We start from the raw sequence: 25,947 nt of genomic DNA, 5'->3' as shown, positions 1-25,947 counted from the left end.
CCCCGCCGCGCCCTCGCCCGCCGCCCGCCGCCGTCCCGGAGGCCCCTCGCGAGCCCGAGGCCGAGCACCGCCGGCCCGGCTCCGCCGCCCCTTTCTCTCCTCGCCCGCCCGGGAGCAGGAACATGGTAAGTGCTCCGCCCACCGCCGGCCGGGGGCCGCGCCGCTCCGCAGACGTGCGGCGGGCGGGCGGGCGCGGGTGCGGGCCAGGCTGCGCGCGGGGCCCCGGCGGTGGGGCGGTCGTTACATAAACTTTTGCTGCCTTGTCGGGATGGGACTCGCCACCTTTAGGTGGCTCCTTTGATTGCAGCTCCCGGCGCCGGCACGTAGCCCGCTGGTCGCGCTCCCCCGCGGGTGTTGCATAATGTCTCCTGATTCCGGGAGAACTGATGTTTTGGCAGGGAAGGGCGCCGGGGGCCGAGCCTCTCCGGGCGGGAAGATGCTCTTTCCCCCCTCCCGTCCCTTCGCAGGGCCGGCGCCGCGGGGCAGAGGACGGCGTTGAGTAATGGGGATGGTGCTGGTTTGCTCGCTGAGAAAGGGCTGGTGGCGTGAACGGTGACGGCATTCGGAGAATGCCTGCTCGGCGTTTGTTTGTGTCAGCGGCTGTGTCTGCACAGGCGTTTTCCACCCTGTTTGTCGTCAGCGTGTTTTACAAGCCCTCGGGAAGGTTGTGGGATTTGTCCTTTCATACATTGCATAATCTGCCCACGGCGAAAGGTTGGCAAGGATTACGGGCTGATGTGGGAATGTGCGCGCGTGTGCGCAATGATTTGGTAATTTTAGCGCAGCACTGGATATTAGATCGTTATTTTCGTCTGTATTACTTCCCAAATAAACATGTTTTAAAACTGTCCTATAAAGCATAAAAGGAAGAATTCCTCGGGTTGAATTCTGGTCTCGGGTACTACTGGGGTTAGCCCTTTCGGTGTTCCAGAGCTGTTATTTTTGAATCTGGGACGAACCATTGTGACGTTTTCCTCCCCACCTTCCTAATTTTAATGCATGCCATTCGATCAGCCTTTTTTCTCACCTTAATTGTCATTGCTTTTTCAGACACGACAAGACAGATCACATAATAGTTTCCTGGAAATGTTGCATTATGTAACTGCCAAATTTGCTGGCAGTGAGCATACAGAGAGGGAGGTAATTACGTGATTTTATAATCTTGCTACAAAGAAAGTAGGACACTCTCAGCCTTTAAGAATGTCACTATAACTGTTTTGGGTGTTTCTTTTTTCTCCTTAATGATATTTTAAACAGGAAAGTAGACAGCCGGGTAAGCATTGAGTTTGCTCACGCTACCGAATGTGTCTTTTGCCCTAAATGAAATGTGCGTTCTTCTAAATTTAGCCCTTTCACATTTTAACAATTGTGGCCTGGCAGTGCTATTTCTGGTGTTTTCTCCAGGGCTGTGTGCAAATACATGTCCAAGGCCATTTGCTGTAGTTTCAACTGCACGCCTTCAAAGACCTTTGATAAGATTGTATTTTTAGGAAGGCATTTCGCGCACCCGGTGGTTTGACGCTGACTCCCGTTTATCTTTTTAAGGATACTTTAGGAAACTGCTGTTCTCTGAGAACAGCAGGCAAGGCCAAGTGTCATCTTCTGTTCTTGGCTTTTGTAATAACAACAGCAAATTAGGTCAGAAGTATTTATTTCACATCGTATTTTTTTCCCCAGACCAGATATGATTTATGGGAAACAGAAATAGGTTAGTAGATTGTTTTTTTGCCTGGATACCCTAGTTTTACCCATGTGAAGATACACAAATATATAATATGCCCAGATATTAAATTTCTTCCAGGATTGTTACGTAGGGTAATTACGTGTGACTGTATGTATATATGTATATGAACAGATTTTTTTCCTAACGTTACATTTAAATAAAGTGCAGGATTTTTTTGGTGGGGGCGTGGGAACATACTAAAGCGCTTCACCTCTGGAACAGAGTATATTTCACCCCCAAGTAATTGCAGCCTCTTTCCGAGAAGCTGGTGTTGTCCTAGGCCCGCGAGCATCGGCCCGCAGCTCCTGTGCGAGCTCGGGTGGGAGCGAGCCCCGGCCTGCAGGAGGCCGCGTGGCGCCACCTCCCGATCGCGACCTCCCGGCGCGCCCCCTCCCCTGCGGACCCGGGGGTCTTCGGGAAGCCGAGGCTGCGGACGGCGGGCCTGGGGGCGGCACGGGGGTGGCGGGCGGGGACCGCTGCCCGGGACCGAGGAGCGCCTCCGGGCGGCAGCGAGACCCGGCTGCGCCGTGGCCCGCGCGCCTCCCCGCCCCCTCCCCACATTCCTTTGTTCTGGCGCGGGGGTCCTCGCGGCGCCGAGGCCCCACCGCGCCGCCCATCGGAGGGAGGCGGGTCTCGGGGAGGCGCCGCGTGGGGCGCGGCCCGCGTGTCCGGGCCCTGGGACTGGCCGGGCCCGGGCGTGCGGGTGCGCAGTCGGCTGGCCCGGCCGCGCGAGGCGGGGAGCGGAGGCCCGAGCGCGGGCACGAGGCGGAGCGGGACGGCCCGGGCGACCCGGAGAGCTGGCATCTCGGCGGCCGCCCTCAGCTAGGGCAAAGCCAGGGCCTGACTGCACTCCTTTTGCACCGTGAGGTTCTGAAAGCCCGCAGACACCTTTGTTCAAGGCGTCCTCACTGTATTTCTGAGCCAGGCGCTTCTCCATTGCAGAAGTGAAACAGACGTTGAGATAAACCTCCAAATGTCCACAGACCGCAAAAATTGGGGGTGGGTATTGATAGTGATAAAAAGGAAGGCCCAGCTTGACTTTGGCCACTAGAGCCTGTTTTTTTCTTTTTTAACCTTTACTTTATCTGGTTAAAGGCTAGAGTAGAGAGAACTCAGATCTCCAGAGTTGAAAATAAAAGGAAAATGCCCACATAGACGTGCTGTCCTACTGTAAAACTGTATGTAGTACTTTCATCCTGCCATAAAGACTTCCAGCATCGTGCTCACGCAGCAACTCACAGTGACTTCATGGAGACATCACACATGTTCTCTGAAAGCGCGGCAACGCGGTCTGCTCTGTGTTGAAAATGGATGGAAAACTTGGCTTCTGTGGGGTCATATCCTACACCCCTGTCCCTAATCAGTTTCCCTCTGTTACCGGCTGCTTTCAGTCCTTAGAGACACGCTTTGGTGAGGTGCAAAAAGCGTAGGCTCTGAGCTCACAACAACCCTGGGGCCTGGGCCCCCAGCTGTGATGTCCCTGTGATACCCTGATTTCCATCAACCTCCAGGGGAAACTGAGGGAATAGAGCCCGTTGAGCTGGACAGCTGTAAGCAGCTCAGTAAAGGCTTCCTGTAATTGACCAGGAATGAGAGTTTTGTGTGTAGATAATGTACATGTATTCGCCTTCATTTTTCACTGCTCAGCATCTTTGTGCAGTAACAGTAAGGATTGTTGTTGGAATTAAGCCTATGAAGATCTTTCTTGAGATACTTGTTTGTTCTAATAATGATTAATTTTTTATGAAAACTGTTTGCCAGTACATCCAGTGTTAATTTCAGTTTGAAAGGAATTCTTGACAGATTGCATAACCTCAAACTTCCCAAACCATCAGAGTAATGTTTTGGGGAACTGTTTGAAGGAGCAGAGAGATGAGTAGATGGTGGCGGGAATGGTGTAACAAGTGCCAAACATCTCAGCGTTTTCTAGTTCATTCGAACTTTCTGTGACGCGCTTTCTTCCGCCTGGATGATCTCTGCACCGAAAACCTTGTAGTCTGAGATCAGCAGTGGCTGGCCAGACCCCACAGCTCGGCTCTCTTACAGTGGGTGTAGGTAGCCCGAAAACTAAGGCCAAACCCTGTGAAACTGTTTGTATTTGACCATTCTGATGAACAGAAGAAAATTCCATTTGGTTTACTGACAGAAAGAGCTTGCTACTGACAGTCATCCTTGCCTTGATATTGTCATTCTTCAGAAAGGAGGTGAAGCGCCAGTACTTACCAAACACTCACTCTGCAGTGCCAAGCATGGCATGAGGGCTTTTATTATCATTCCTGTTTTATAAGTGAGAACACGAGAGTTCAGAGAAATTGATTAGCCTGAAAAGGAGAAGGGGAATTTACACCTTGCCACAGTGTGTTCTCACACTCACTGTAGTTTTTGAAACAATTTCCTTTTCTGTGTTAAAGGCTTATCTTTGTGAAGTGCAATTATAACATCACTGTGATGCAACAGCCTGAAAATTAAAACCCTTTGTGAGGCCCTTGCACACATTGAGCAATGTGTCTGACTCACCAGCTGAGTGGATTTTTCTAGTTGACCTTGCCTTGGTCATTAGAGTCAATTCCGAGATGCAAATATGATTGCAGCATGGAATGGAAAGGTGAAGTCATGTTGCCTAGGCTTTATTTTTACCGAAGTTAAACTCACACATACTTCATTATTTCCATTGTAATCCAGATGGCATTGATGCTGTTAAAGCTGTTTATTTTTAATTTGTATTGAGGAATGAGAGCACTCTTGGGATTCAATTCAAAATATAACACAAACAATGTCATGGAAATTTCTTTTAATATTCATTTCTTGTTTTTGTAAGGTATGCACGTATTTCACTGGGTTAACACATTGTTTGGTATCCTGTTTTTTTTTCTAAATTATATTTGAGTTGATTTTTATTCAGATTGGACTTGTATGAGAATGTTGAAAGACATATGACCTTTGATCACAGACATTACATAAGAATTCTTTAGTTTCAAAATGAATTTTTATTACCCACCCCCAATTAGCTCTCCAATTTCTTTCCAAATAACTTCTTGTAGTTTTTTTTTTAAAGAAACTGTTTCTCATATGGTTTTAATTAGTGAGCATAATCTTGTTTTTATGATAAGAAAGTTTAATAGGGATTTACCAGATGCCACTTATTAATAATCTCTGCTTTGAGAACTCAGTTGCATTGGAATCAGAATGATGTCGATAAGCCTTTTAGTTATCAGAACATGGTGTCTTTTATTAATTAACTTTCTAGGGATCTTAAACTGTTAGTAGCCTTCAAATAAACACTAAAAATAAGCATTTTTTAATCCACTCTATTAATAAGGTACATAGTAACATAAATGACATTTACAATCCCCACTGACTGGATTAGTGGGTGGGAACAAAGAAATTAAAAAGCCAAGCTGAGGAAAATTGGGGTGATTCTGCAGTATCACTAGAAACATTCAAGAACTTTCTCCACTGGACTGCCCTCCCCCCCAGCCCACACCATTTTTGCCATCATTAATTACGCCATGTTGCATGTATTACTTATCCATTGCAGAATTTCCTACAACTTGGTGTCCCTTAAGATTTCAGATTACTTGCTAGACTGATCAATTATCTTTTCACAAGTTTCAAGAATATGAATGGTCCCCATTTTGAAGTTTCCGTAGATTTTTTTGAAATGCATTACTGTTCTACTTCTCCCCCACCCCCCACCTTACTCTCCCTCTTTAGTGAGAGCTGTCTTTATTTCTCAAGCCATGCGGTTAATTGTTTGGTTGTGCTAGTGTTTACATACTCATCCTGTGGAATCTTCAGAATAATTTCATTGTATGTTAGGTTACAAACACTGGCCTCTTATAAAAGAATGTCACGTTACACTATTTCATTAAATTACATCGATGCTATAATAAAATGCAATGTTGTTATCCTATTTATTCAGTTTAAAACTAATTTACAACTAGTCCTTTCTTGAAATATTTTCATTTATCATGAACTCAATCAGGTTTATTTACAGATGCACCCAAATAGAAAAAGTAGGTCAATTTGTTGCTGTGATAGGATAGATTCTGGCAAAGTGTGAGAGTCTGTTTATGTGTGTGTGTTCCCTGTCTTGATCAAGTACACATTTCTCTCTAACTTAGGGTTAGCTGCTTGCTAGAGACAAAATTATGTTATTAATGTGAAGCACTTAGCTAGTACTTAGAAAGGTTTAGCATAATTTTCTTAATTTAAAAAGCCTTTTCATTTTCATCAGGATTGGAAAATCCTCTTGCAACCTCAGTGTTTTCTGACTGAATTTTTTCCTCCCCCATACCTCCTTGGTTGTACAGGTGGCTTATTTTCTTATTTTATCTCTGCTTTAAATACTGGATTTTTTTTCCTTATCCATGAAAAGAAGTGAAGCATTTTATTGATGCAAACATCGTGGATTTTACCCATAGGAAGAAAACGTAGGTTAACATTTTGCTAGCTAGTATTAATAGTTAAAAGTATAAAGAGCTTCGAATTGATTAATTTTTTTTCATTAAAAATGGCGCTTACCCCCAAAACAAACCTTCTTACTAGAGAGATGGTTTACAGTTTAACATAATTTATGTTTATCTTGAATTATACATCTGAGGAAGTAAACAATATGTTCAGAGAGTAGAGGGAAAATGAGATATTTCTGTTAAAAAATTTGCCAGATCATTGGGCATATCAAATAGTATTTCATCTTGGATTGACAGAATTTTAAAACCAAAATATATAATAGAAGCATTTTGCAATAAAACTTATACTTTAAAGTTATAATTAATAACAAAAATTTCTTATAGTATATTTTAATGTCTAAACTATTAGTAAGATCTTAGATGCTTGAAACAAAGCATGTTTCTTTTCTTTTTTTGTAGAGTTTAAATTGTCAAACACAATTTTTGAGAGATAGGTATAGACTAGAAAAGAGATAAAGATCTATCTTTATAAACATAAGTAATGAGATAACTCCTCAAAGATAAATTTGGTCTAGAATTTATGTTGTGAAATTGTATTCTTTTAGGTAATTTTCTAAATCAAATGTAATTTTTAATTAAAAACAATATTTAGGTTATCTGACTTAAACTTTAAAAGTCTAGACCTATATAACTCTTATTTATAAAAATAGTGTGATGTACTATAAAAAAATATGAATCGGTCATGGCACTTTCAGAGTAGGTATAGAAAAACACGTCAACTGGCACGTGATGACGCCTGCTCTTAAATTTTTCTTTTTTATTTGTGTTTTAAGAACCAGTCGTATCATCTAGTGGGTGTAATGAAGGTAATGGTGCTGAATACACTAACATCATAGACTTGGCACGTAGTAGCGATTATTCACCAGAAAAGAAACTTAGGCAGTGACTAATGTGCCACAGCATCAAATGGTGATTTGAAAAGATGACACACAGATGAAGTAATTGTTAAATTAATCATAAGGGAAAATATTGGGATTTGAAATAAAGTTGTTAGGTTAGCGTAAATACTGACTTTCTAGAAGGCATTGTAAACTACCTTTACGTTTGCCTTAATTTAATTGTTGAGGAACATAAGTACAGCCCGGAGCCTGCCTGTGCCTTTCACTGCTGTATGATCGTGGGAAAGTCAGACTTGCTGTCTTTTAGCTGGTTCATCTGCAAAATGAGAGAGTCAGAGAGACATTGCCCTCCCGATTTTGAAAAAGTTTTGTTGAAAAAAAAAGAATCACAGGTGATAATGTCCACAACTACCATATTTCTTTTCCTCTATTTTGACATGAATAGGATTACCAGGAGATTAAAACTTAGCAGGGAAATGAAAATTAATAAAATGTTTTCTCAATTCATCAAGGACTCTCAGGATATGAAACAACTGTGAGGAAGGTGGAGGAAAGTTCTAGATGGTACCTTGCTAGCTTAAGTTAGGACAGCGCCTAAAAGTGCCTCACAGCCGCCAAAGTATCTTAGTAAAGGTGTGTGTAATTACTGAGGAATGAGAGTGGCACAGAGGACTGTGTGTGGCGAGACCGCGTTGCACAGGCATAGAGCAATCTGTGCAAGTGTAGGAGCGGGGGCCGTTGAGGGAGCTGGGCTGGAATCTGAGTGCTGCCACTTACCTAGCAGTGGGACACCGCGCAGTTGGTCCCTGTGAAGGTCAGTGGAAGAAAGCAGGTCAGGCTCCCAGTGCCTGCTGCAGAGCAAGTGTCCCGTAAATGGCACCGTCTTGCGGTTTTTGTTGCTAGCACCATACTTAAGCCGCGCCGTCAGAAACGATGCACTGTGCCCCACCCCGTGTCTGGAGCACTGTGCACACGCCTGGTGCTTGCATGTTTTTCTCCTACCGGGACTGCAAATGCCTGGAGTCCCAGGAATTTGATTTTCCCTCCCTCTTTATGTGCCCCAAGTCTAGCTCAGTGCTCGGTACACAGTAGGTGCTCCATATGTGTTGAATAAGCCAATTAATGAATAAGAGAAGCTCTCTGTTAACAAGTAAAATATATTCTTTATAATTCACTTAATAACATTAAATTTCTCAAAAAGAAAGCATCAGAAATGTTCTTATCTTCTTATAAAAGGTAAATGGGTGACTATCAATCAAATGTTGATATCTTCAGTTTGTTGCTAGAAGACCACAAATACATTTTAATTTCCTCCCTGAAGTAATTTGCAGCCTAGTTGGACATAGAAGACAAACACGCAGAAGGACACACAGTGTGTGAGGCCGGCACCTCTCTCTGCGTCATTCCCCAGTGCTGGCAAACTCTTTTCAGCACTGCGAGGTTATGCGATAAATACTATTGTGAGAAATATCCTAAGGTAGAATGTGGTGATTTGCCAGTTGAGTTGTAGAATTAATGAGTATGTGCAGACGCGAGAAGAATCACAGATTTACGGTGGCACGTAGTGAAATTCAGACAGAAGATTAAGAACAAATGAGGTTTTCTGTAGTTGTTAAAGCACCAGCGAAGTTGTAGAGATGATAAAGAGGACATATAGTAGACCTAGATAGCTTAGTGGACTTAGACAGCTAGAAGAGAGAGGCTGGAGAAATTTTAAGGCAAATGGGGCTATTTTTGTTAAATGGAAGCAGGATTGCTGTTTCTATGTGGCCTAGCGACGCCGCGCCAGCAACGTGCCACGGTGCGCGCTCGGGGCCCAGAGCCCGGGGAGGGGAGAAGTCACGCAGAGTTTAGGAAGAATAACTAATGCAGAATGGTGGGGCATTTCAAAAGCATTACTGTAAAAACTCGTAAGTGAGGCAAAACGTGAAAGAATCTGACTTTTTTCTAAGAAAGGGGCCGATAGGTAATGCGTGGAAGAGGAAGATTCTCAAGGGGACCAGGGTGGTAGCCTGCAAGGAACCACGTGCTGTGCGCAAACCGAAAGTTAAAAAATGTAGTGGGGATTTGAAGGCACCTTGGGAAAGATAAGGCAGTTGTCCTCCTTAGCTGGCGTTTCTCCCTGTTGCCCCCACCGGTAACTTAGCGCGGGGACCTCACTGGATGGGGCATGCACACGCCAGCAGGAGGGCAGGACCCATTCAACATGCAGAGGAAAAAGGCTTTTCATGTTAGAAGAAAAAACCTAAGTGGAAATTACAAGGAATAGTCCTGTTTTACTAAGTGATAAATAGTGAGATTCCTTTTCTACAACGTCACTGCCGACTATGACATGCTCCTTGCCTTCATTGCCCATTAAAGTTTGATTATCAAAGAACAAACAGAAACTTTGGAGTAGTAATCACAAACTTCTCTGAGTTGTGACTAGCTGTTCCCTTAACTGTGTTGGCTCAGTTTAATGAACTTTAAAAATACGGCATGAGACCTTATTCTTTATGATCCTTAAATTATTACATCATTCCTTCCATTCCTTCGGGAAAAGACAAAAGAAGCTGGCAGGCTTTTCCAATTGATAAAATTAAACTTCATTTCATTAGTCATTATAAAACTATGCATAAGAAAGAAATAGTGACATTCATCTTTTTTAATATGGCAGGGTAGAGTGCCACTATATACAGACAGTGCTAAATGAGCAATTTTACCACCTCTACTTTACAAAAAGTATTGCCAACTGGGAAATTAGGTAGAGAATCAGTGTCTACAAACACAAGTTAGGTCCAAAAAGCACTGTGAAAAGATTGTTATTGGAGCATAATATGGATATTCTATCTTGTGTCAAGGCAACTGTCAAGCCAAATTGGAAGAGGAAGCTAATTGATGATTCTATTTTTGAATTCTTGCATTTTACTTGAAACTAATTAGTGAAACTGAAAAAATTATTTCTGTAATTATAGTCTCTTGGCTTAAAATAATTTTAAGTTTCAAGAATGCACTGTACTTCTTTTTAAAAAGTCCCTTTGAATAGTTACTGTTTATTATAGTCGAAAGCTAATATATAACTGAAATCTATTATGATAGAATTTTCAGAACCAAGAAAAAAGTATTTTGAAGGTTCGATCTTGAATGTTTTGATAGATCAATTTAAAGGAATCAGAAAAAGAAACATTTCTCATCTCATAAGCTCAGATGCTTCCACAGAAATGGCTTTACTGAGTCAGAGAATCCTTTCATGCAGATACAGTGAATCACCTGGTGGAATTTGCTCAGATATAAGCCCACCCAGCAGTCAGGGATGTGATGGGCAGGTTTATGTCTGCATTAAGGCACAGATTAAAACCAAAAACAACTCAGTTGTGGCCGGGCGCGGTGGCTCATGCCTATAATCCTAGCTCTCTGGGAGGCCCAGGCGGGCAGATTGTTTGAGCTCAGGAGTTCGAAACCAGCCTGAGCAAGAGCGAGACCCCGTCTCTACTAAAAATAGAAAGAAATTAATCAGATAACTAAAAATATATAGAAAAAATTAGCCAGGCATGGTGGCGCATGCCTGTAGTCCCAGCTACTGGGGAGGCTGAGGCAGGATGATCGCTTGAGCCCAGGACTTTGAGGTTGCTGTGAGCTAGGCTGACGCCACGGCACTCTAGCCCGGGCAACACAGTGAGACTCTGTCTCAAAAAGAAAAAAAAAACAACTCAGTTGTTAGTGAGGCTTTTATTTTGGTGTTTGTGAAGAAAAATTATCTCCATTTATATTTTATTCCATATAGGATTGCAGAACCTGTTTACTGATGGTAAAGTCATTTACTTGGTAAAGTTCCTTTTACAAGGTGAGCACGTTTGCCTGGCAGTGATTTAAATGTTATCTAAAATTATTAAGAAGCATCACAATGTGCACGTAGTATTTAGAAACTTACCAACCAGAGGCGATCTGTCATTTCCTTCCTGTAGTGGCCCACACCCAACCATTTCTCCTTAAACACAGCCTTCCTCTACTTCTCCTTAGGCAGTGCTGGTTTTATTTTTGTTTTTTTCTTACTCTCTGGGACCATAGAGTCCCCTGCTGATTAGGCTCACTGGGGATTTGTCCTTACTGCTTTACAGTATAGATGTTTGGGAACTTACTTCCTTTCTGAGACTGAACTCTCAAGGAAAGAATGGTGCCTTGTTTGTGCCTGTAAACCCTGAATGCTTAGCACAGTTCCGTGTACATCACCGGAAAAAACATGTATCGCATGCATAACTGTTTCTTTTCGTGTATTGCAGATAACCAAGAAGACCCTACTCCATTCAGTAAGAGGAGCCTGACAGATTTATCCTGAACAGTAGAACAAAAGGAAGAATATTGATGGATTTTACACCACAGTTTTTGAAGAGGTTGAGAATACTGGGAAAATAATTTGTTCTCCTATACTGCATTTATAGGGTCAACTTGTTTCTGATGCAGCTGAGAAAAATGCAGACCATCAAAAAGGAGCAGGTGTCCCTTGATACTAGTAGCGGCGTGGACAGGGTGACGGTGCTGAGTTCTGCTTTAACCGAAGTGCCGGAAGACTTGACCACCGGCGAAGAGCTGCTTCTGAGTGAAGGAAATGTGGGGAAAAACAAATCTTCCGCATGTCGGAGGAAACGGGAATTCATTCCTGACGAAAAGAAAGATGCTATGTATTGGGAAAAAAGGCGGAAAAATAACGAAGCTGCCAAGAGATCTCGTGAGAAGCGTCGACTGAATGACCTGGTTTTGGAGAACAAACTAATTGCACTGGGAGAAGAAAATGCCACTTTAAAAGCTGAACTGCTCTCACTAAAATTAAAGTTCGGTTTAATTAGCTCCACAGCATACGCTCAAGAGATTCAGAAGCTCAGTAATTCTACAGCCGTGTACTTCCAGGACTACCAGACTTCCAAATCCAACGTGGGCTCCTTTGTGGACGAACACGAACCCTCCGTGGTGGCAAGTAGTTGCATTTCTGTCATTAAACACTCTCCACAAAGCTCTCTGTCCGACGTCTCAGAAGTGTCCTCGGTAGAACACACGCAGGAGAGTCCCGTGCAGGGAAGCTGCCGCAGTCCGGAGAGCAAGTTCCGAGGCATCAAGCAAGAGCCGCTGGAGCTGGAGAGCTACGCCCGGGAGCCGAGAGACGACCGAGGCCCCTACGCCGCGTCCATCTATCAGAACTACGTGGGGAATTCTTTTTCTGGCTACTCACACTCTCCACCTCTCTTGCAAGTCACCCGCTCCTCCAGCAACTCTCCAAGAACATCGGAAACCGACGACGGTGTCGTGGGCAAGTCATCCGATGGAGAAGATGAGCAACAGGTCCCCAAGGGCCCCATCCACTCTCCGGTCGACCGTAAATGTGCGCACCCGATGGTGGTTAAAGTTCCGGAAGTGAATTCCTCTGCCCTGCCACACAAGCTTCGCATCAAAGCCAAAGCCATGCAGATCAAAGTGGAAGCATTTGATAATGAATTCGATGCCACACAGAAACTTTCCTCACCTATTGACATGACATCTAAAAGACATTTCGAACTCGAAAAGCATAGTGCCCCAAGTATGGTACATTCTTCCCTCACTCCTTTCTCAGTGCAGGTGACTAACATTCAGGATTGGGCTCTGAAATCGGAGCACTGGCATCAAAAAGAGCTGAGTGGCAAAACTCAGAGTAGTTTCAAAACTGGAGTTGTTGAAATTAAAGACAGTGGCTACAGAGTTTCTGACCCAGAGAATTTGTATTTGAAGCAGGGCATAGCAAACTTATCTGCAGAGGTTGTCTCACTCAAGAGACTTATAGCCACACAGCCAATCTCTGCTTCAGACTCTGGGTAAATTGCTACTGAGTAGGAGCTGGGCATTTAGAAAGATGTCGTTTGCAATAGATCAGTACGTTTTGTATTATGCTGAATTCTCACTGGACCTGTGATGTCATTTCACTGTAACGTGCACATGGTGTCTGTTTGTTGTCTTTTGTGCACAAACTATGATGAAGATTAGATTATGTTATCACTCTGCCTTGTGTATAGTCAAATAGTCCATACAAAGGCTGTATATAGTGAACATTATTTTTGTTGTTCTGTTATAAAGTGTGTCAGTTACCAGTTTCAATAAAGGATTGGTGACAAGCACAGAGCTTCTGCTTCATTGCACTTGATTTACTGGGAAAAAAAGCAATTTAAGTTGCAAAAGTAGGTATTAAGATTTTCTACATTTTACTTATGTGGGAGAATTTTCTCACCTGAATAAGGGAAAACTGAAGTATAAGTTCAACGAATAATTTGTTTTTCCAAACAAATTTAGATTTAAAAACCTTCTAAAGAGAAGGAAAAAAATAACTGAATTTTCTTGCATTTGAGACTAATTTCCTAAATTACTCCTCATTTTTTATTTTTCTTTCAGTTTTCTTAAAATTAATTTTTAAGTGGAAAAATCCAAGTTGTTTGGTAACAGCCTCTCTTTAGTCATCTCTCTTTTAAGTATGACACAAAGATGTGGCTAGTTGAGTCATTGACCCACTTTATTAGATTAAAGGGTGTTTTAAAAGAGTGAATAAAGACTAAAGATGCAGGCATTTTTATGTTACTGTAAGTCTTAACAGTTCTGGATTGTATCAGGGCACTAAACTAAATACTGTTTTTATTTAGTTTCCAAAATTCCAAAGAACACATCAGTTACCACATACCAACATAGTCTTAGTGTATATAATGACCCTTTTTTTAAGATTTGCTAATGATGACTGTAAATAGTAGCTCTATATCTTCAGGTGTTAGTTTAGAAATTATAGAAATCCAGAAAAAAGCATCATCCTAAGTAAACTGAGGATAAGACCATCACTGGTTATTTGTCTGAGATCTTCGGTGCCCCACAGAAGCCAGTGCCATCAGACACAGCGCAAGAGTGCTTCTGTCGCGGTGGTGACTGGGATGGGGTCGGGTGGACAGTAAGTCAGGCACGGCTTCCCCCAGAGGTAGCGCCTCACCAGAGCCCTCTCCAGAATCATGTCTTTCCACACTGCCCTCTTTTCTGTCTGGAGGTGGGTGAAGGGCTTGGGGAGTCCTGGAACAGGCGCAGTGGCCCTCTCTCCCCGCCTGCATCTCGTGTCGGCACCGGGCAAAAGGGAGGCAGGAAGAGCAATGCCACCATCCCATTTGAGGAGTCTGCAGTTTTTTGGCTGCCCGACTTGCATAAAAGCTGATTTTTAATATGCTAGATTTTCTAAACTTTCATATTTTAAAAAGTGTGGTGCTTTGTATTGAAGGCAATGCCTGTAACACACACACGCCATCCACTTTGTCCTTGTGGCCGTGGTGACCACTTTTCTCCCTGAGATCTCCCGGCTCTTAGAGAAATGTGTTTCGGGGCTTGGCCCTTGGCCTTCTCTCTTCAGTATTTTATCAGCACCTGGGTGAGGCCCAGAGGCAAACTCCTCGCACTTGTGAATGTTATAAAACAGAGAAGGAGGGCTAAAATATTGGATGGGAATCAGGATCCAAAAGTCTTTGACAGCCTAGAACAGATGGAATGAATCAAACAATATGAAATATAATAAGAATACAATGTAAAGCCAAGTTTCTATTTTAAAAAAAGACTATTCAAATTCCCAACTGGGAGAAAAACAATAAAATAACTACACTTTGAAAGAAAGCTGTAGTTCCCTCAAGCTTACTATGAGTCAACAACCAGTGGAATGTTGGGTCGTGTCCGTGCAAATAGTGTCCAAACACAGATAGCTGTCGTCGGTACCTGGGGGTGTGCGTGGTGGGAGGCATGATAGCAAACATTCCAGAGGAGATGGGAGATTTTGCGACTGTGAAATAAAAGAAAATAATAAGAAAACTGTTGGTAAATTTTCCAGAGGAGTGAAGAACTTTGTGAGGTACTGGAAGGGAAAGTAAGTGGATAATAGCAAGAAACGTAACTCTCAAGTTGTTTTAAGGAAGAACTTTGTATCTCGAAGCAGTGCAGAAGCCAGGAGCACCTTTCCTAGTTAGTATTTGCTGAGTGTTGGCGCTCATGTGAATGTCCCACGTGGACATCATCGCTGGTGCTCTCTTCCTCAGCCTCCTGCCCTTATCATTTCAAAGATGGAAGCTGTCGTTGGGATGATGTTTAAAATGTGACTCCTTGGAAATAAAAGGAATGTCATAAGCAATTCCAAACCCACTAAAAAAGAAAATAAAAAGTAAAATTACACTGACAGTTTGGTTTCATGATGTCAACTGAGGAAACGCTACCTCTTTCCCACTTACAAAGCCCCCAAAAATGGTAGAAAATGTGTTTAAAATCAAATAAATCAATAACTATACTCAGAAATAAGAAACACAAACCTCAGAGCTGCCAGTGTCTTAAGAATTCCCAGGAAGGTGGCTATCAGGTGGGCCTGAATAGCGAGAGGGTAAGAGGAAGCCACAGATGAGCACAACCAGAGAAGGCCCCAAAGGGCCCCTGGCCGGGCGAGGGTCCACACAAGGAGAGGGCCCGCAGGGGGACTGACCGCCGCCACCAGCTAGGCAGGTGTGAGCAGGGAGCCCACAGCACAGAGGCAGGCGGGGTTTCGCCCTGGTGGCTGACACACGTCCCCCAAGACGCCCTGCCTGGCAGCATGGCCATCCTGTGTCCAACTGTATCTCATTGTTTGGGATTTTTTTCATTTTTTTTCCCCTTGCTGTGCTCATTTTATAAAGAAGAATACCGAGTCAGGTTGACCTGTTGCAGCTTGCTCAGCCAGCCAGTGGTGCAGCACCATCGGGATGCAGGCCCTGCTCCTGGGAAAGGGAAGACCCTCAAGGCAGCCATGGGGCGCTTTGGTTCTTCCCCTGCTGTCACTAGGGAGTTGAGACTGAGGAGTCCCTGCGCTGTGCAGGAGAAAAGGAAGAAATCTAAGCAAGTATCCAAAGTAGCCAAAGGCTTTTCTCTGTAAGTTAGTAAAACTGCTCTTTAAGCATCTATGTCTACAGATGTGTAATAGCTGTCTGATAACTTTAATGTTTTATCTTCAGTGAGCAAATAGTCCCAAATAAAAACAGCTGACGTCCGCGCACGATTTCCACTTCACACGTGCGCACACGTAAGTATGTTTGGGTATCTGCATCCTTCCCCTACTGAAGTCAAATCCCTCGTAAATGGGCACATTTTTGACACAGCCATTGTTAATTAAAAACTTGTGAAAAATTAATAAATTGTGTTAGTTTTTTTTTTACAAACTAGTAGCTATTAAGCTCATTTTTTGAAAACTAGAAATTATCCCTGAGAAATGAGACTCAATGGCAGTGCCACCAATAATGTAACAGTTTATGTTCGTTTTGTGCGTGATGGGGCAGGGCTGGGGACCTGTGCAAGTGATGCAATCACTGCGACTCGTGCCGCGTCCCACTGGCTACTTGCACCGGAAAAATCTAAGTAAGAAAAACTTGCCAAGGCTGTGAAATTGTGGGATACTCAAAATACCAGTAAGGACAGAGAAGAGAAAATCCAGAATGATGAACTTAAGTTTTCCTAGGAAAATGTGAAGACATCTAATTGGAAGTTAATATACAGCACAACCAGAGCCAGGCACAGTGGCAGGTGCCTGTAGTCCCAGCTACTCGGGCAGCTGAGGCAGGAGCATCGCTTGAGCCCGGGAGTTCAAGGCCAGTCTGAGCAACATAGCAAGACCCCATCTCAAAAAAATTAAAATACAACTGGTTTAAAGACTTTAGCGGTATTTTCCACAGAAGTAGTTTATACTGATTCTAGTGGACGTGAGGAAAACACTAATTCAAGAACTAATGGAACTAAGACGTGGCAGCACTGTGAGTGAAGGAGGAAAGACGGCACTGGAAGGCGACAGACACTACTTAGTTAGGAGACAGCCGCTGTCTCTGCTGAGTCACGCCGGTGCCTGGCAGAGCCACTGTCTGCTGAGTACCGACAAGGTCGTCGGTAGACCAGCGGCGAGTGGACGCTTTCAAAGTAAACTGTGTCAGCTACGTCGCCCAGACGGGTCTGAGAGCTGGTTTGATGCCTCGCTTTGGCCAATCTTACCCGCTTGGGAAGGAAAAGGTCACTGTGGGGAAGTATTAATACTCGAATAAAGTCCAGAGTTCCAGAGGTCAAGAATAAGGCCCTTTCGAAAGAGCACATGGAAAAAAATGACAGGAAAGAAAGAAAAAGCATCGTTCAAGAAGAATAATGTAACAGTTTAACAAAGGAGAGCTGAGGAACAGGAAGAAACTTCAAAATTAATAACCCCTGAAGTAAACAGGTATTTCAGTGTAACAGGGATTTTTTTTTAAGTTATTCCAACAGCTGTGTCAGATTTCCAGTGAGAGAGGGAATTTTCTTTCTGAGAAAAGAATTTTGATATGACACTGGGGTCACCGAAAAGCCTGAAAAACACTGCTGTCCGAAGGTGCCTGGCACAGACGGGCGCGCCGCTCTGCCGAGGGGGGGCGTGGATGCGGGGCGTGAGTGTTGGGGGGTGAGGGGTTACTCCTGGGGGGGGAGGACCTACCTGGCTCGGAGCCAGTGCCCCGTCCCGGTGGGGGGCAGCCGCAGTGCCAGAGCGCCAGCCGTCCGGTCTGAAACCATTTCCATTGCTGAAGGGGCGCACAGGCAGAAATACTGCTTCCATGCCCTCCAGTTTCCAGCAAGCGCTACCAGACCGTCCAGTGCTTTTTGTGAGTGAGTGTTTGCTTGCTGCGCCGCGTATCTGGGTCAGCGTTCTGCAGAGCAGCTTGCCGGAAAGCAGGAGCCGAAGGCGGTGACCATGAAGGCTGACGCCCCGAGGAGCCTGCAGGATCTGGGGGGACACTTGGACTTTGACAGCTCCTGCAGCTGAGACTTGGAGATCATCCTATCTAGATCTCAAGGGTCAAGGAACCCGCCATCCCCACCCCCTGGCAAATTAATCAGCCTCAATAACTACCGAGTGAAGACCCAGCTCTGTCCAATGTGCTCTGGAGGAAACACAGAAAAAAAGACAGTCTCTCCTTCTGAGGAGTTTTAGATTTGCCTGTGAAGGAAAGACCAAAACGCTGAAAGCAGTAACGGCCAGGAGAGCACGCTGCCAAGAGGCAGAACACGTGCAAAAGAACGCGCCTGCCAGAGAGCCTCGCGGGCAGGAATGAGAGCGCGTCTCGGCAGCTACGGACCCGGATTGGAGGGGAAATTCGGAGCCTGGACAGGCAGGGATAATACTGCTGTTCCGGGGGAAGCAATAAAGGCATTCTGCGTCACCGGAGGGGTGAATTTATCTGGAGGATTAGTAAGAAAGAAAATTCGAAGATGAATAGAACTAGTTGCCAAAGGACCTCGAATTCCAGGCTTAAGAAATTGCCCTTGATTCCCTCAGGAAGGGCCGTGGGAAGCCTCGTCTTGTCACTGCTGCCGTGGTCTCGATGGGGCTGAGCGCCGGAGAAGCCGGGTGCGCGGCCGAAGAGCAGGTGGCCGGGGAGAGTAAGAGCCAGAGAAAGCCCGAAGGCTCGGAGAGAAAGATGCGGGAGCAGTCCGCAAAGGGGGCAAGGGGTGGCGTGGAGGAAGCTGGCAGGCGGGGAGCTCGACTGAAGCCAGTCAGTGGTTTGGCCTCCAGGTTCTTCGGAATCGTCCGGCTGTGACCACGCTAAGCCCTACCTGTCCCGTGGAGAACTGCAAAGGTCACCGGTCTCTGCTGCAGCTCTGAGCCGCCCTTCAGCAGGGGTGGGGAAGTTCCAGAGCACATTCTTGTGTCATGTCACAATCTGGAAATGTCCCCAAAGGCACTGCAGAGCCGAGAGTTTCCACTTTGAAGTTTGGGTTTACGATTTCTCCACTTCCTTCCGCATGGGCACCGGTTTCTCCAGAGAAAGAATAGGAGAAGGATTGGAAGACCAGACAGTGTGGGAGAGAAGAGAGGGCAGCGCGGAGCATTCGCCACGAGAGGGTGGATGCCCATCTGCCAGGAGGGGGCAGGCCACTGCGGGGGCTGTGTGGGCAAGTGGGGCAGGCTCCGCATGCAGCCAGGCGGGGAGTGAGGGCTTCCGGGAGAGGAGCGCTGAACTCCCAAACTGCTGCCACCCAAACAGCCTTTCCACCAAGCAGCTTCTGTCTGGGTAGCCTTAAGATGACAGCGTCCTTGGCCCATATGTCAGGCCCAGGAGTTGGACAGAAATGCACTCTCTGTCCTTAGCAACTGCCTTCTGTGACACCTACTCTACTTTTCCTCAGTTGCTGGCAACATGGCTCATGCCATGCTGGACTTAGAACGAGCCCTGACAGACAGAGTTTGCTTCTCCCCTCCTGGAAACTTGAAACCGGATCAGCACATATAAGTAGAAGTCTTTGAAATGCAGCGGAAAAGCCCTCGCCCACCCAGCTACGTCAGCATTTTCTGAACGCTTCAGCAATGAACAGGCTACGCCAGGGTTACTGAAGAAGGTAGATTGTAATGAATCAATTCTTCATCCTTTACAAAGTATGATAAGTACCACAATAAATTATTTTTTTGCTTCTTTGATTTATAGTTGATTTTGTATTGTATAAAATTGGAGTAATTATGTAGGTAATTCAGGTGAAAGAATTCTGAATTTTTTGATATTATAAATGTGTTTTCAGAAAGTCAAGATGATTGTCTATATTCTCCACTTCACTTGCTGTGAACATGCAAATTAGGCAAAAAGCTTGCAAAATGCATAAACTCGTTTTCTCCAGGAGGAAGCATCTTAGCTCCTCCTCAGAGTCATGCAGCAAGACAGAAATGAGGAAAGTGCCATTCATTCTTCCCGTTCACTGAGTTTGAAAATAAATTGACCTCAGCCCAGAGTGTCCTATGATGGGGAAAAGTAAGATATAACTGGTGAAAGCAAGAAACAATAGCAAAGCAGAAGAATATACAAGCCATGGCTAGAACCTGCTACTTCTGCTACTTCTATGTACTATTTGTCACTGCCTAACATCTTGGCCAAGTTCTCTTACACCTAAATGCCATGAATACAGTACCAAAAATTGAACTCTGCTTTAAACATGCAGCAATGTGTATTTATGTTGAAAGCATAATAAAGAATGGACTAACAACTGGTCATTTTTTTCTGAGTTTGCCGTTATAAGAACTCAAGGTGCATTTTTTTTTTTTTTGAGGCAGAGTGTCGCTCTGTCGCCTGGGCTAGAGTGCCGTGACATCACAGCAACCTCAAACTCAAGCTATCCATCTGCCTCAGCCTCCCCAGTAGCTGGGACTGCAGGTGTATGCCACCACACCCGGCTGATTTTTTCTATTTTTTTAGTTGTCCGGCTAATTTCTTTCTATTTTTGCCAGAGATGGGGTCTTGCTCTTGCTGAGGCTGGTCTAGAACTCCTGAGCTCAAGCGATCCTCCTGCCTCGGCCTCCCAGAGTGCTAGGATACAGGTGTGAGCCACCGTGCCCGGCCTCAAGGTGCACTTTAAACACACACAATTATAGTGAGTGTTGAGATGGGAGAGCCCTGGTGGCGCTTCCTCTGCCCCCTCCCTCCCACAAGCACGATTGCAGAACAAGGTGACCAGGCTTCAGGTGACAGCAGATGTGGAAGCTGCTTTGGAGGAATTTTGCGCCTGTGTGGAGGGGAGTTGTTTTCCCTGGGGATGTGGCTGGCACAGCTGGACACGGAACACGTGCGTGGGGAAGGCTGGTGCTCTGGGCTTCTGCACAGTGCTGCCCGCCTTAACTGGACTTTCGGGAGCTCTTCCCGGGTCCCAGCATGGCTCTTTGTGGAGCTCAGCAAGGAAATGTGAGTCACCTGCCCAAGCTCATAGAGCTGGGGGGGGGCGGGGCGGGGATGGGATGTCATTTCAAGAGCCACCCTCCTAATCGTTATGCAACACTGCCTGAGGTAAAGCACTTGGTACTGCTTTAAAATGTAGAAACTGGGGGCGAGGGGGAGGAAGCATGATAAATATTTTATCACCTGAGTTAAGGCCATAATTGCTTCGTGTCGCTGAGCTACGACCACAGTCCCTTACCGCCAGTGGCAAGCAGGCTGGCCTCCCCGAAGCCCACATCCAGTCACATCACCCATCTTTTAAAAACCTCAGGAGAGACCCTCTTGTTTACAAGTAATAAAAGCCAAACCCGCTTGTCTTGAATTTAAGGCTCTCAAAATCTCTGCCAACACCAGCCTGTCCCGGCTCATCTCCCGTCACAGACGCTTTCCAGGCGGCGGGCTCCGGCCGCGCCAGGTTGCATAGCTAAGGCCACGGAAGGGAAGGGACACACCACGTGGCAGTGCATTGTACGTAGTAAGACCTGAGGTTTCACAACGTTGAACGCCTCTCTCAGTACGAGTGTCCTGGAGCAAAGGAGGGAAAGCCACCGTTTCGCACCAGGGACGCCGGATGTTGTCCCTGGAGCCCAGGAGGCCCACGGAGATGCTTCACAGGCCTCTGGAGGAAAAGAAGGGAGGCGCCGCGGGCCAGGCCGTGCAGCAGCTCCGCTCCACTTAGCACCTCTTTTGGGATTTTTTGGTGTTTTCTTGGTATTGGGTTTCTGCCTGGTAAAACGGTTCTGCTCCTCCGACTCTGTGAAGATGCCCTTCATCACCCCAAATCCCGGTGCTCTTCCTGCTCCCCATGTCCACAGTGCTCGCCTGCCCCAGCCTCAGTCATGATGTGTCTTGTCCCATGTATCTTCTCTCCAGCTGACACAGTGGCCACCATCCCAACAGCATTATTCAAAATAAATTCTAGGACGAGAAAATTAGGAGTAAGTTTCAAAACAATCATTTTATGTGTTAGATAATATTAATGTCTGTTACATACTACTGGCACTACTGATCTTCCCATTTAAAAATTAGTTCTCTTAAATTGTACCCCTTGAAGACAATTCAAATAAATTAAGTAACCTGGCCAGGTTCTAGAAATTCGAAATAAAAATGTCCTGATGTTTTAGACCAGAGATATTCGGCTTTTGCTCCTTTATCCCACAGTCCTGTTAAACAAAAAGTACATCTGTCTGTTTATCTGTCATCTACCTACCTACCTACCTGTCATTTTTTATCTACCTGTCCATCTAGCTGTTATCTATGTATCTATCCATCCATACATACATCTTTCTATCTATCTATCCTTCTGTCTGTCCATCCATCCATCTATCTGATGAGAAAATGCAGGTGCTAAAGTTAGTCAAAACATTAAATACTAGTAAAGCTTGACGTATCTTAATTTTGGACAAATAAATGTAAAAAGAAATTTCAATATTCTTCCTGCATCACAGAAGATAATTTTATAAACACCCTGGGCATCGTCCTGGACTTCAGTAAAGACCAATGCTTTCTGTGAGAGAGATTCAGAGGTAGAAGGGTAGTAGCTTTCATATATTTGATCGGATAATTGGGAGGCTTTTTTAAAACAATTTTTTAAAAGGTGCATTTTAGCATCTCAGTTCAAAGCTCTTAGGTGTTTCTAAACAAAGAAGGTGTGCACACATCTCTCTTTCTTCTCCCTATTTCTTCGTACAAGCTTGGATTTTGCTAGATAATATAGCCCTATAGATATTTTCTAGTTTTGAACTATTTTTGACACCTATACTATATTTTGAAATTGAGGCTATGTTTGTTTCATAGGGGGCTTAGAACTCAACTCCTTTATTACCTGAAAGAGAGCAAGGAAAGTGGTGGGCCTGCCTCAGTTTCCTCCCAGTGTCCAGGGAAAAGTCTCACCACTGAGCAAAGTTTCATGAGGCAGTGAAAAACCACATAAAGTTGGGCTTTGAATGAATCAGGAATTGTGTTTATTCAAGGTACCAGATGGTCCATTATAGAGTATAAGGCCAAAGAACGTAAGACCCACTTTAACAGCTGCAAATTCTTTCAGGGCTGGTATTCAAATAGGCTTTGGGAGAAAGCAGTCGTCTATGAAATTCTTTGTGAGAAACATCTCTGGATTAAACGCTTAAGGAATTCATCTGGTCTCTGATACTAGAGCTTCTTACAACTGACCCCAAAGTAATTCTATTTTGCAATTTTCTACCTTGAGTTCCAACAGCCTTCACGATATTTGTAAGGCATTAAAATTTACCATCTGCTCTTGCCTACTATGTCCTAGGCTTCTGATGTCATAAAAGTATTAATTATTTTAAGTAGTACATTTTTAATCTTCTTATCCTCTTTTATGAATGTGCACTAATGAATTCTTACCAATCCATTAAGATAAATATGATAATTTATTATTACATTTTTTTTCCTATAAAACAAGAACAGCTTGTCTGGATTTGTATCTATAATGGTAACAGAAACTTCAAGAACATCTGCTTTGGTGTTAACTTCTAATAGGCCTCGCATGGAACAATCTGGTCTACACGTATGGGATTCCGTCATTACTCAACTCCCTGAGAAAAGATGGCACCAAATCAACTACTACTGGTTATATTTGCATTATTTTAAGTCATTTTATTTTTTGCTGTTGATATGCTATTATTGAAACATACTACTTACTTATGTGAATTCTATTAAAACTCAATTTCTGTACTAAGACCGAAGTATTAAACCAGGAAGAGACATACACAGTAAATTCAAAGAATGCATATTTTGTGGATCTTTGAGGTGTTCTTGCCATTTGAAGAATTCCTAAAATTAGTCAGAAGATCAGAAAGATAAGCCAAAGTAATCTTTCATAACCCACAGGATATATTTAACATATCTGCAGAAATTTCATGGTGTGACTTGCAGCAGGAAGTCATTTACAACCAGTTTACTGTGACTGCCTGGTTTAACTTTTTAAAATGCCTGGTTTCTTACTGTACAGACTAAGCTTTGCTATTCAAAATGTGGTCCAGGCTCCTGCTGTGAGAACCTCACACAGAAGCCCCTGGAAACGTAGAATATCAGGCCCCACACAGAATTAGAATCTACATTCTGACAAGAACCCCAGGTGGTCCATACATGCTCATTAAAGTTTGAGAAGTAAGATCTATAAGAATGGCCCCCAAAAACTCTATCTTGGTGAAACTAGTAAAAAATGGAAAACAGTGAGTTTTTCATAAAGCTAAAGGTATTCAACTGTTCTTAGTAGACAATTATGACCCTCTCCAGTTTTGGTGTTGTTCCTTGTATAAAATGACGTTGAATTGCAGATGATAGCAATTTGGTTTTTTACTTAGTAAAATAAAAATTCAACAATTTTATGTTGGTTTCCTATTAATTTTTTTTTACCTGATAAAAGAAGTGCAGAAGTCTGGGAACCGCAGCTGTTCGGGGCAAAGGCCACGCTCCTTCAGGCCATGGAAGGCTCGTTAGCAATCCCTCCCCACCACCACCTTCCAGTCTGTTCTCCAAGGACCCTGTGCTGTCCCACCTGGAGCCACTCTGGGCCTTCACTCGTGGAGCCTCTTCTGCTGGGAACCCCTGTCTCTGTCTGACAAACTCCTTTCACATTCTCTAAGGCCACTCATGCTATGCTACAGCCGTGAAGACATTCTCAGCGGTGCCTGCGATGCTGTGGTTCTAGTGCTTTCCACATTCTATCAAATCTTGTTTGTGTGTGTATGTCAGCACATCTAGACTGTGTGGTCCTCAAAAGCAGAGACCACATTCTCTCCACCATGTTCTCAACTCCTAGGAGAGATTGACAGACACAAGTTGCTCCATGTTTGCCGAATGAAATGACCTATTTGGAAATAAGCATGGTCTGAGACAGGTATTAGGACGCACATTAATAGGTTGAAAATGGTAAAGAGACAGGCTGAGGGTACCACTCATTAGGAGACTTTTATGAAGTCCCTTAATCCTTCTGTGGCTCAGTTTCTTTAGTTGTAAAACAAGAATACCTGATTTACCTTACTGCACTGGATTACACTGAGGGTAAATAGCAAAGAATTATGGAAAAACTTTTAAAAGTTAAAAGCGGAGCTGGGTGTGGTGGCTCATGCCTCTAGTCCCAGCTACTTGGGATGTTGAGGCAGGAGGATCACTTGAGCCCAGGAGTCCAAGGCTGCAGTGAGCTATGATCACGCCCCTGCACTCCAGCCTGGGTGACACAGCAAGACCTCATCTCCCCCAAAAAGAAGTTAAAAGCTGAAAAATTAAACAAATGGTTAAACATAAATATGAAGCAGTAATCTTTTTTTTTTTTAACATCCCGTTAGAATGAAGACATACCATGTATGAGTATTAGGTGGTTGTATTAGTCCTCTAGGGCTGCCGTAACAAAGTCCTATAGACTGAAGGGCTTAAACACAAAAATGTATTCTCCCGCCGTTCTGAAGGATAGAGATCTGAGACCAGGGTGTTGGCAGGGTTAGTTCCGTCTGAGGCCTCTCTCCTTGGCTCAGATGGCATTTTCTCCCCATGTCCTCACATGGTCTTTCTTCTCTTAGTATGTGTCTGGGACCTAATTTTCTCTTCTGATAAGGACATCCGTCGGATTGGATTAGTGCCTACCCTAATGACCTCATTTTAACTTAATTCCTCATTAAAGACCCTGTCTCCAAATATAGTCATGTTCTGAAGTATTGGGTGTTAGGACGTCAACTTATGAATTTTGAGGGGGTAATTCGGCCCACAATAATGACTGATTTAACTTTTCATAATAGGTATTTGGTGGATTTTTAATAAAGCTAAGGTACCTCCTACATGGTGTAACCATTCCACAAATCCAGCCAGTTTCTAGGGTTCCCAGTCTTTCCCAACAGGGGGCCACTTCAGAAATGCAAGCACCGTTGAATTAACAGTGGTGAGCCAAGGCTCATACTTGGTAAGTAGGGTATGACTCAAACGTGACTTGAGTGGGTAAAAAGGTCTTTACAATATTGTTGAAGTTACAAAAATAGAAAAGAAACATAGTATAGAAGTACAGAAAAAAGATTTTTAAAGCTTCCTCTTCCCAATCTGATCCTTCTGAGACCATCAGCAGTTCAGTGTGTGTTTTCCATGCTAAAAACGCTCATATATGCAAATGTATGTGAGGACATAAGCACACGTGGAGACTCCATGTGGAG

The 25,947-nt window shown here is 44.2% G+C and overlaps 1 protein-coding gene across 1 annotated transcript; it reads left to right on the top strand.

The window, feature by feature from the left end:
- On the top strand, positions 1-13,157 carry NFIL3 (nuclear factor, interleukin 3 regulated). The gene is made up of 2 exons (XM_012653571.1): positions 1-125; positions 11,294-13,157. The coding sequence occupies exon 2, from the start codon at positions 11,469-11,471 to the stop codon at positions 12,855-12,857; it is 1,389 nt and encodes a 462-aa protein (XP_012509025.1). The 5' UTR covers positions 1-125; positions 11,294-11,468; the 3' UTR covers positions 12,858-13,157.
- Positions 13,158-25,947: the final 12,790 nt, after the last annotated feature.

Source organism: Propithecus coquereli, unplaced genomic scaffold (genome assembly GCF_000956105.1).
Source record: "Propithecus coquereli isolate 6110/MARCELLA unplaced genomic scaffold, Pcoq_1.0 Scaffold423, whole genome shotgun sequence".
Classification (NCBI taxonomy): Eukaryota; Metazoa; Chordata; class Mammalia; order Primates; family Indriidae; genus Propithecus; species Propithecus coquereli.
This window is presented reverse-complemented; position numbering and strand designations above follow the sequence as displayed.